This window comes from Colletotrichum tamarilloi (assembly GCF_030869305.1).
Source record: "Colletotrichum tamarilloi strain Tom-12 chromosome Unknown Scaffold_2.1, whole genome shotgun sequence".
Taxonomy (NCBI): Eukaryota; Fungi; Ascomycota; class Sordariomycetes; order Glomerellales; family Glomerellaceae; genus Colletotrichum; species Colletotrichum tamarilloi.
In genome coordinates, this window is record NW_026849385.1 from 1,481,562 (window position 1) to 1,492,430 (window position 10,869).

At 52.0% G+C, this 10,869-nt stretch overlaps 6 protein-coding genes across 6 annotated transcripts; 4 read left to right on the forward strand and 2 right to left on the reverse strand.

Moving 5' to 3' along the window:
- Positions 1–311: 311 nt before the first annotated feature.
- On the forward strand, positions 312–1,837 carry CTAM01_01124 (asparaginase; the record flags this gene model as incomplete). Its single annotated transcript, XM_060517167.1, has 2 exons — positions 312–449; positions 572–1,837. 2 exons carry the CDS (start codon positions 312–314, stop codon positions 1,835–1,837), a joined length of 1,404 nt encoding a protein of 467 aa, XP_060388629.1.
- A 617-nt stretch (positions 1,838–2,454) lies between these two features.
- Positions 2,455–3,662, reverse strand: CTAM01_01125 (uncharacterized protein; the record flags this gene model as incomplete). The annotated part of the gene is made up of 9 exons (XM_060517168.1): positions 2,455–2,496; positions 2,558–2,659; positions 2,716–2,804; positions 3,006–3,028; positions 3,138–3,156; positions 3,221–3,289; positions 3,348–3,401; positions 3,534–3,560; positions 3,620–3,662. The coding sequence occupies 9 exons, from the start codon at positions 3,660–3,662 to the stop codon at positions 2,455–2,457; spliced, it is 468 nt and encodes a 155-aa protein (XP_060388630.1).
- A 546-nt stretch (positions 3,663–4,208) lies between these two features.
- CTAM01_01126 (acetyltransferase) lies at positions 4,209–4,625 on the forward strand (the record flags this gene model as incomplete). Its single annotated transcript, XM_060517169.1, has 1 exon — positions 4,209–4,625. One exon carries the CDS (start codon positions 4,209–4,211, stop codon positions 4,623–4,625), a length of 417 nt encoding a protein of 138 aa, XP_060388631.1.
- A 509-nt stretch (positions 4,626–5,134) lies between these two features.
- CTAM01_01127 (uncharacterized protein) lies at positions 5,135–5,659 on the forward strand (the record flags this gene model as incomplete). The annotated part of the gene is made up of 2 exons (XM_060517170.1): positions 5,135–5,550; positions 5,611–5,659. The coding sequence occupies 2 exons, from the start codon at positions 5,135–5,137 to the stop codon at positions 5,657–5,659; spliced, it is 465 nt and encodes a 154-aa protein (XP_060388632.1).
- A 637-nt stretch (positions 5,660–6,296) lies between these two features.
- Positions 6,297–6,956, reverse strand: CTAM01_01128 (uncharacterized protein; the record flags this gene model as incomplete). Its single annotated transcript, XM_060517171.1, has 1 exon — positions 6,297–6,956. The coding sequence occupies one exon, from the start codon at positions 6,954–6,956 to the stop codon at positions 6,297–6,299; it is 660 nt and encodes a 219-aa protein (XP_060388633.1).
- Positions 6,957–9,302: 2,346 nt separating this feature from the next.
- Positions 9,303–9,869, forward strand: CTAM01_01129 (uncharacterized protein; the record flags this gene model as incomplete). The annotated part of the gene is made up of 1 exon (XM_060517172.1): positions 9,303–9,869. One exon carries the CDS (start codon positions 9,303–9,305, stop codon positions 9,867–9,869), a length of 567 nt encoding a protein of 188 aa, XP_060388634.1.
- Positions 9,870–10,869: the final 1,000 nt, after the last annotated feature.

Sequence of the window (10,869 nt, forward strand, 5' to 3'; positions counted from 1 at the left end):
TTTATAACATGGGAAAAGATGACACTTTCAACCCCTCCGTTGACGTGATCCGACCATCGGCAAGCAGGAGCCGAGCGTCGGCCGTTGGAGCTTCCCCATTCGGCACGCCGGTTCGGACAGTTCTTATCTTATCATTCACGACGACTCTCTCCCACCTCACGTCTCACATGAGAGGGCACTTTGAATTCGCATCACAAAACATCTCATACGGAATACTTGCAAGAGGTCAATTCTCGGAAGCTTACTGGGTGTACATCGTCGGGCTTTGGAATCGAGAAGATAGACGAAGGACAAGACAGTGAGAAAGGAAGATGGAGTACAAGCGTCAGTCTCCGGCCGCCGTGAAGGTGAAGCCGCGCCTCATCATCCACGGCGGCGCGGGTAACATCAAGCCGTCGAATCTGCAGCCGCCAGAGTATGCGGAGTACCGCCACGCCTTGCTGACGATTGTAAGTTCAAACATCACAAGCTCTCCCTTCCTTCTAGTTTGAGAATCCCATAGAGACCCTCTCACACCTTTCATCAACAACACTTCAACTCCTCCATACATGGTACTCACACAACAACACAGGTCAGCAAGACAAACGCCTACCAAAACACTCCCTCCCCCACGGGCACATCCACCAGCGCCCTCCCCACAGCCCTAGAAACAGCAACCCACGCCGTCACCCTGCTAGAGAACAACCCCCTCTTCAACAGCGGCCACGGTGCAGTCTTCACCCGCGACGGCATCAACGAGCTCGAGGCCTCCGTCATGGTCTCCCGCGGCTTCGCGAAGCGCGGTGTCGGCGTCACGGGGCTGAGGCACGTCCGGAACCCGATTTTGTTGGCAAAAGCGATTTTGGAGCACGGGGATGAGGATTTGGGGGGCAATCCGGAGAGTAGTCACCCTTCCTCATCCTCTGAGACTGATGCTGCTGCTGCTGCCGCCAGCATCGACGCTCCCTCGGCACAAGGCCACACCCTCCTCCACGGCCCAACAGCAGAGACCCTCGCGAAAAGGTACGGGCTGGACTTGGTATCTACGGACTACTTCTTCACCCAGCGGCGGTGGGACGAACACATCCGCGCCCTCGAGCGAGAGAAGGCAGGCCAGGGCTCGAGCACGTACAGCACGACAGAGTTCCTCCCGCAAGGCACCGTCGGCGCCGTAGCCCTGGACGAAGACGGGGTCGTCTGCGCCGCGACGAGCACAGGCGGGCTGACGAATAAGTTGACGGGCCGTATCGGGGATACGCCTGTCGTCGGGGCCGGGTTCTGGGCCGAGGAGTGGGTTGAGGAGGGGGATCCGACGGGGGCGTTTGCGCGTGCTGGTGGTGCTGGGGACGGGTTCCTTGTGCTGAGTGAGAGTCTGAAGGGGTTGATGGCGGATTGTCTCCCCTCGCTGAGAACCTACTCCCCCGTACCTGGCGGCATGGCTAGTCTGCGCAAGGGTGTCAAGACGACGAGGGCGATTGCGGCCTCCGGGACGGGTAACGGAGACTCGTTCATGCGCGTCGCCGCAGGTCGGACCGTCGGCGCCGTGGCGAGGTGGAAGCCGCTTTCCGGGGCTGACGCCGTATCGTTTGTTTCTGGTCCGGGCGGGGAGTTGCAGAGTAGTGCGGGTCTGCGGTGGAAGGTCACCGGCGAGGGTGAGGGCGGTATTATCGGGATCGAGGTTGCGGTCACGAGGGACGAGGGGGGGGAAGTGGTGGGTGTAAGGTCGGAGATTCTGCAGGATTTCAACTGTAATGGGATGTACAGGGCTTGGATCGCCGATGATGGCAAGGCGTATGCCAAGATTTATCGGGATGGTGTTGAGGGGGTTGATGTGAGGGAGTATTCTGAGAAGTGGTGAGCCCCAAACCGGATACGACATTTCCAGATTGGAAATGTTCTAGAGTCAGTCGAGGAGATTCAAGATACGGAATAGAACCAAGATTTTGAGAAGAAATCAGCGAGTTGATGGTACAATTATGAACACCTCTATCCCACACAGGCTCAGTACTCGTGTCAAAAAAGGGAGAAGAGAGACTGTCTCTCTCCTCGAATCCAAAACCCCAGCCATATCGAGAACAAATGCAGGTTTTGCCCCTGACCATGCTGCCTAGTCGGAAGCCGCCTCTCGTCTTTGGTGAGTTGGAACCCCCCCTCTAAGATCATAATGGCTGTCCACCCCTCATCTCCAGTCCAGTCTCCGGCGACTGGTGCAGACTTTTTGCCCCTATTCTACATATAACGCCACCCTCTCCGATGTTGCGATTTTTTCAATGAATTACAAAAACAGGATCAAATTGCTTCGCTCCCTGGTGATGTGGAAAACAAATTGTCGAGCCCTCGTCAATATGACGAATAACAGACTTCGAGCGTTGAGGAGTAGAGAGGGGTCCGAGTTATTCTTTTCGTCAGCAAGGCGGTAGCCTCGATCACAAGCCGTTCTACGGTAAAATGGATGCTTCGTGAAGGATCGATCGTTTATGCAAGAGCTCTCTCGTCGGAAGGAGGAGGCGCCGGCATCTATCACGGGAATTGTCAGCTTCGTTTCGCCGGTCGAGCGCCTGCGACCGTTTCAACTCACCTCCAGCTTTGTGCTACCCGCGAACATCTTCTGGAAACCGATACCGACACCCTCGATAACGGCAAGAAGCAGCGCGCAACCAATGGCACCGTTTCGGGCGGCCTAATAAGTCAAGTTAGCGACATGTAGGAATCGGCCGTATATGCAAGTTGGCTAACCTTGTATCCTCCACGGATGGCTAGCGCACCACCTGTGAGGAAACCAGCGGCGATACTGTTCCAAGGATCCTCCTTGTGTCCACGAAGACCTGAACATAGATTGTTAGCGCCCAAGACATAGATCGCGCCATAAGATGCAAAGGAACATTGCTAGCCCTGCGAGCGCTGGCGTTTCGAGGTGATATCTCAGGCTAATGCGCCATGTTGCAACACCATCTTCGCCAGTGCGAGGCCTAGCGATTTCCCCTCGAATCTTGCGGCTTTACGGAGTTTGAGGAGACGGTTCATACTTTTTACGGAGCAGTCGAATGTTCTGTTTTTCATCAAGTCAGTCAGTCAGTTACTCGAAATCGCCAGGAGGGTTTGTAACGGCTTGGCATTCGGGATCGAGATTTCGAGTTTCGGTATAGGAGTCCACTCACGAGAAAAGACCTCCCCAAACTAGAGAATACCGTGTTAGCATTTTCCACGAGATCGAAAGTCTCCCGTAGAGTCGTATGCTTACCTCCAAAGTTTCCTCCCAGTACGGGAGCGCGCATCTTGATGGCTGAGATGGCACCAATTCTTCTTTCACCTGATGCGCTGTTAACCATCACCGCCATCTCCGAGATCGCGCAGAGGGGTGTCATTACCATAGGGCGAGTTACGATAGCCCTTGATACCGTGCCATACCGTTCCACCAATAGCTAGGCATGTGTCAGAATGCAAGTTTCGGGGCGAGGTTGATCGATTCGGGAGCTTGAGGTTCGAAATGGAGTTGTATTCGAGATTCGAGGAGTGCATCGATGTTCGTGATCGCAAATGGCTAGATTACTCACCTCCCATAGCAAAAGCACCGCCAAAGTCTACAGGATCATTAGTCTTCTGCTCCCAGGGGGTGATGATGGTCGGCTGAGGACGTTACCATTGAGGATGACCCAGGGGCAGGGATCGCGGGTGTGGTCCATTGTGAAAAGTTTGATGTGCGGTCGAGAGGTCGTATGATGGTTGGCGTGAAGCGTGGAGCTTTGAGATGCGACGGTTCGACGTGGGTTCGCTGGGTGATGGTTGACGTGGGTGGTGAAAAACCAGGTTCGAGATGCGATTTTGGTGATGCTTGGGTGGCTACGGCGGGTCAGGATGCGACGGGTGTCGTGAATGATTTCTCCGACGGCGGACTTTTTCGTCTGATTTGTTATCTTATCGCATATCGCCTGCTCCGATTGGCCAGTGGGGTCAGAGCTCTCCACTGTCGGCGTTATCTCGTCATTGGCCCAATTCGGAGATGTACCTCCCGTCTTACCTGACAGCAGGAAGTGAGAGTCACCTAAAGTGACTAATTGAACGTGATATCTCGTGAGAAGAGATAAAATGGTGAACTGAGTTATCTGCAACTCAATCTTGTATGTTTTCATCAATCCTGTGTCATGCATCAACAATTCGAACCAGTCTCATCTCGTAAAGGCTGCACTCTCGCGAGAGCCAATGCGGAACATGTACCTCACATTCAATCAATGACCAGAGCAGCGTACTCCAAGTATATCGACCGCATCGGCAAAGAACCAGCACCCATGAAAGCCGACTACCACGAGCTCATCAAGACGCAGCTGGTCTACATACTTCACGATGATGAGAATGACACAGTAGTAGGTGCCATTCTACTTCGCCTTGATCCTTCAGCGAGTGCACTGCACATCAACAACCTTGTCGTAGCCCCAGAGGCTCAAGGCCGCGGATACGGTCGGGTCTTGATGAAATGCGCCGAGGATATGGCGCGAGATTCGCAGTGCACATCTCTCCAGCTCTACACCAATGTCAAAATGTATGAAAATCTCATTCTGTATCCCAAGATGGGGTTCGTCGAGACAGAGAGGAGGACTGAGGATGGGTACGAGAGGGTGTACTTTCGTAGGGAGCTGGATGTTGCATAGACTCCACCGCAATCTGTCTTGTTCACACTCATTAACGAGGAAGGGCCCACGAGCGCAACATCAGGAAGAAAATAGCCGCCGTACACTCGACTGTATCTCATTCCAGGTTGTTCAGAGTAGGAAGAAAAAATCAACAATGGAGGCACGGCTTCTATCTGCGGATGTAAGATACCAGCTGAACCCGGATGCTGGAGGCCTTCAGTGAGCTAAACTCGATTGACACACTGGAAACTGAGACAGCCCAACCAATGAGAATCCACACTGAGCTTCCGTTCCGTCAGCGGAACAACTCATGTGGCGCACGTCATGCTACCTTGACGCACTCATCTCATCACTGTACTTCATACCGTACAGCTAATCCCACTTCATCTCAGTGAATCCGACGACAGCTTCTCTATATTTCAAAAACTTGAATCCCTTTGATTCCTTCGACCGAAGTCTGCAAAGTCATCGGCCCGCTCCAGATTACTTCTTGGATACGCCATCGCCATCGCAACGTTCGGGCCATCATGGCCTCCCAAGACAAGCACGACGACACAGGCTCTGATACAGCTTCAGAGTTCCACACCCCAATCTTGACACCTGCAACAACATCCGTAGCAGGCGAAGATGTCGAGGACGATCATGTAAGCGACATACCGTGGCCCGGCAAGCACTTCTACATCATCGAAAAGGAGACCGGCAAAGCCATCACACTCGTCGATGACAGGCCAGTTCTCATGGACCTCCAAGGCGTCCGCGATCCCGCCACCATGTGGTATTGCGTCGAGAAGCAAGGGTATTTCGGGTTCTTAAACAAAAGCTGGGGGAAGTTCATTGGCCATGACAGCAAGAGCGACGTGGGTGCGTGGGCCGGGGAGATGAGGGAGTGGGAGTCGTGGATTCCTAGGCAGCATCCCGATGGGGGCTACCAGTTGCTGTCGCCGTATTGGACGCATACTATGATGCAGCTTTGTGTATGTCCTGACAGGATCAATCTGTGTAGGCGGTCTCATGGGCCAACGTTGTGGGAGTTCATGCAGGTTCCATGGTAGGTCTGGCTTACGCATGGACGGGAGTCGCAGGTCTTGTTGCCCGTGATTTAGCGACTGTGGGCAAGTCGGAGGCGTTGAAGATTTCGATTAATAGGACGGATCCGTGACTGAATGTCATAATTCGACGTATTGCAGAACAATAAACAATACTGGGAAGTTAGTTGAGCTGTTTCCTCTCACCTGCTTGAGGTGCAGCAGCATGTTGGATGGCAATGCCAGCAATAACACAGTCGCTGTCTCAATGGCCAAATGAGGTGAACCAGCTTCATATGCCTCTCATACCAAGGCCATTTCTTGCGATGTTTGGCATGAGTCTCTGGACATCCCAGCCTAACATGGACTTCCCGTCCATTGTGAGAGTCACCAATGATCAGAAAAATCAGTAGAGCAAACGTCAGTGCATGTACGGAATGTTGCTTCTTCTGACGAACTTTGAGTGTGTTCATCGTACTCAGGTCAGGACTCACGACTTCAAACGTTGGAGAGCAAAACATATGTGATCATGGGAGAATTATTCATTGTCTATTACATTATTATGATATTGCGTCCTAAAAATCCAAGTCATGGCGATCTTCATAGCATCAGCTGTGGAGGTCTATTCGTGCCACGTCCATATATACATGTATCTTCATACGCTTTACAACAAGGCGGCGCCGATAGCAACACCAGCCACCAATCCAAACAGCTCGCGAGACGCGCCGGTAGGAACAGCGGCGTTAGGGCTGTTGGTAGTAGCAGCAGTAGTCGCAGCAGAACCAACAGCCCGCGTGCTACGAGCAGACTGGCTTCCGGACACCGACCCAGCACTCGTTGTCAGGGTAGTCATGGTAGCATTACTGAAGCCGCTCGAAGTAACAACAACAGCCGTCGAAGACGCAGCCGTCTCGCTCTCAACAGCGGCAGAGTCCATCGACGTGGTCACGGTGGCGACAGAAGCGCTGTCAGAGGCACTGGCGGTAGTCTCCGGGGCGGCAGTGGTGGTGACGGGTGCCACAGTCGTCGAGACCACGGGCGCGGCGCTGGTCTGCAGGGGCAGGAAGGACGGCGAGTAGGTCCCGGTGCCCTCGTAGGAAGGGCAGCCGGGGACGGTGGTCTTGGGAGGGGCGCGGCCGCCGCCGCAGTCGAGGGCGGCGCAGATCTCGCCGGTGCCGGGGACGTACCAGACGCGGGCTGCGTAGGGTGTGCCGCCCTGGGTGGGTGTGACGACGGAGTCTGAGGAGACGCAGCCGGCGAGGTCGGTCTTTGCCAGGACAGCGGTGGCCATGATGGCGAGGGAGGTGATGTATCTGAGAGACATTTTTGCTGTGGGTTTTGATTTGGTATTATTTGTTTTGATGTTGTCGGGTATTAAGACGGTGTAATAGCTCCGGTAGCGGTGTCAGAGCAGTGCAAACGATTGTGTTGATTATGAACGAATGTAATGACCCGAGGGTGAGTGAAGGCTTCGAAGTCGATGACCGTTATCAGAATGAAGAGAGAGAGAAGGAAATCAGAACACCCCTCGTCGTCGAAAGATCTTTCCCTCACAGACTTTTGTATGTCCAGACGATTCCAAGTTCCCAACAACGGCTGCCTTAACCCCGGGTCTAAACAACGCCCCTGAACGGAGCTAAGCGGGGTCTGAGACGGGAATCTTGCGCCACTTCATCTCGGAAGCCGCCCTAGCGGTCATTAAGGCCATCCTACAAACGCCCGATCCCAACGGCTCCGCGATCCTGTGGCTGTTTGGTATGTCTCATAGATGGCCCATTTTGAGATGCCGTTGCAGCCGTTCCGGTCAGATTTTTTCTTGTCGCAGATCCATCCATCGTTCCATGAGGGAAAGCCTTTTTTCTTTCTTGTTCCGTGGATGAAAACGTACCTCAACACACTAAGACGCGCCAAAAATAATCCTCCAGTCGTAAAAACTGCACCGCCCCTTTGACGGTAGTCCGCCGGTCTCGAACGGGCGAATACGGCGCGGACCACCGCGCCGGGATCTCAATCCTTGCATTGCTCATGTTTTCCCCCCCTCCAATGGGACTTTGGGTCTCCTCGATCCTATTTGCTGGGGCTTCGTATGCTAATTCCTTGCTGCAGGTACCGGTAATACGAAAAGCAAGAAGCGTAGTGGCGTGAGTGGCCCAAAGTCCCAACAGCTGTTTGTTTTGCGAATTTAATTTCCATTATGCGTAAATCGCTGAGTGAGAATCCTTGCCATACTTACCTTGACTTTCAAAGTCTAGACACCAGAATAGCCGTTCAACAGGGACGTTCTTGATAGCCGGCCAAGGGAATGACGACATGACACCTCAGGCCCCTTGCAAGTACGTGTACTAAGGTAAGTCAGGGCTCGAGTCCTCCTCGGAACAATAAAACTTGGTTGTGGGCTCGACATCGAGGTGCTACAAGACTGGTCGCGTACGTTTCTAGCTATCGATCAAGTCTCTGCAAATGAATTCGCTGCACACATGTTTGTTTGATCAACAAGGGAGAGGTCGATGCTCAACCGCTAAAGCCCTTCGGAAGCGTGTCACCCAAAATGCTTACGAAAACAGCAAAGTCGGAACAAATGGACTTGAGACTCTACACTGTCGAGGCTGTATGGGTTCGCTTTCGTTTGTCGGGATTTCGGCATATTCTTCTCGGTATTTCGAGTCTTGAGTTGCTCCATGATTACTCCGAATTTCTAAATATCTCAAAGAGTGTTGGATCAATTGCATGGGCTACATGAACCAATGAACGTATCATATGCAGATCCAAAGAAGCACTGGAACTATCTTGGAATAGAACGTAAGATATCTGTCGGGCGAACCTCTTCAAGTTGTGGCAGAGCTTTCATTCGCTCCTAGGTAAAGGGTACACCGATGTCATGGATGAGAGAAATGTTTGAGCATATTAGCAGGAGAAAAAGGTCACGAAGATGGAAAGCATTCTGTTCAGAACTTCCGACAAGTCGTCAAAGCATACGCTCAGGTAAATGACAGTCAAGATTGTAAGAGCAGGTGTAGTTGTGTTGAGCTGGGAGATGCCAAACGGCTTAAAGGTATCTACTTTACCCGAAACTCTGTATCTACCCAGTTATGGTCTCAAATGACACTACATGACGGCGGGTGCAGATGAAGCATGAAGCATTTGATGACTCTAAGTTGGAGGTTTTCGAGTCTCTTTGTCTGATTCTTCGATTTCGGTTTTCTCATCCCTGGACTTCGATACTTCGTACGAGAGCCAACTTTTCGAACCCGCCCCGGATTGGAAAGTCGAACCGGATTCTTATTCCAACAAAGGATTTGTCCGATGTCGACCTGACACTTGATTGTTCTCGTCAAGTCCGAAGCCAGTATGGCTGTTTCTTAGAAATATTCATGTTCTAGGCGACTCGACCAAGTACTCTTTGAACGCAAGCGGTTACGCTGCCTCGCGAGTCCTTTCATATGAACCCTCAACAGGCAACACCAGCTGTTGAGTCACTTGCCTATATATCTGACTGGTTCTCGTAATAAACACGCCTTCGATTCCCAATCTCCAATGGTACTCGATAGGTCACAGTTCGAGTTTGATCATCTCGCGAAGATTGACAGCGTCCTAATCGTCAAATCTATCAAGACAACTACTCATCCACGTCGAGGTATCTCAAGCACCCAAATTGCACCAAGCAGCCAAAATGTGTCAAAAAGTCGATATCCTGATCGTCTGTTGCGAGCAAAATTGCTCAAACGTCTACAACAACGGCCTCCGAAAGCCTCAGATGCGTCTCATTCCCCACCCCGAAACAGCCTTCGTCCTTTGCGGCCAGGCTCTTGACCTCGGCTACGTCAGTGACCGCTTTTTTATGGACCTCCCCGTCATGTCCTCCGTCCCCAGAAACTGCCCCGACCTGCTCGAGAACTACAAATTCCAGCTCGTCCTCTCGCAGGTCGCTTCGAAGCACATCATGGAGCTGGAGACCAACTCGCGCATTCAGTGCAAGACCTGCTCCGGCACGGGAAAGCCCGTGATAGTGTCAAAGTCGGGCAAGAAGTCGTCTTTTCAGTCGACGGCACCGTCTGGCAACGCCCATGTTGAGGCTAAGTGGACGTGTTGTGCCGAGGGCAAGTGTAATCCTCGACAGGAGTGTGAGAGTCATGCTTCTGCCCTTCTGTGTCGGGACTCTGATTGGGCCAAGGAAGGTGAAAGTTGCATCATGAGAGGCGATGGTGATTTTGATCTCGATGTGGAGAAGATTGCTTAGAAGTTGGCCGGTATTGATCAAAGGTAGTCTATGAATAGTGAGGCGTTTATTAACTTGTGATAAGCTGGCTTGGCATGACATAGTTGTTGGTGGGCAAGTGATGCAGATTGGAACGGAATTCTGTATGCGCCTGAGTCGACTCATCATCAAAACTTGACCCTGTTCAAGAATTAGCAGTGAAAGGTGACGAGCAGAAGCTGAATTGTGGCATGATGTTATATGTATCGATATGAAGACCTCGCTTGAGCGTCCACAAAGTGTTCTGGTCTTTGCTCGAGCAATGAAAGTTATTCGCTGTACTGTATGGTCTCTACAACCTAGGTGCAGCGGTTCAGGCATGACTCAAGTTGTTAATCATCTCTAAAGCTCATGGACATATGCCGTTGCTCCAGAATGCATCGAGCCCTACATTGCGCCATACAGTGGACCAAGCACGCCATGTGGTTGTCCCAACCCAGAGGATAAGCTTATTTTTGACCTTGCATGGCTTGTTCTGGAACACTTATATGCAGATGCCATGCTGGCTCACATTGCTATCAGAGTCTTGGGACTTGACGCACGCATGATAGGCTTGCCAATCCTCTCATTTTGTTCCGAAGCGTTGGAGAAACTCTGAGCTGATCCACCATGCAGACCTGAAGATTGTCTCGCTCATTCAAAACGGATTGCCAAATTAATGCGATACTTTCAACCACTTTTGGCCGTGGAATCTGCTAGAAATTATCTTGGCTTTCTAGACATACTTAAGTTGCGATTCTCGTCTGCACCGGACGTCATAGATAGCATAGATAGCATAGATAGCTCAAGACCATCGTGAAAGAGGATCCGGCAGACGGCTAGTCTGTGAAGGAGCGAAATCGAAGACCATCGGTCCACCTCGATCCCCGAGAATTGACTGCCCAAGAACGAGCTTGGTCCCGGGACTAGTAAGGTAGTAACCTGAACTAGGATCCACTACTATCCATGCTTAACTACTTTCCGTCCCGCGCGTCGGGAAAAG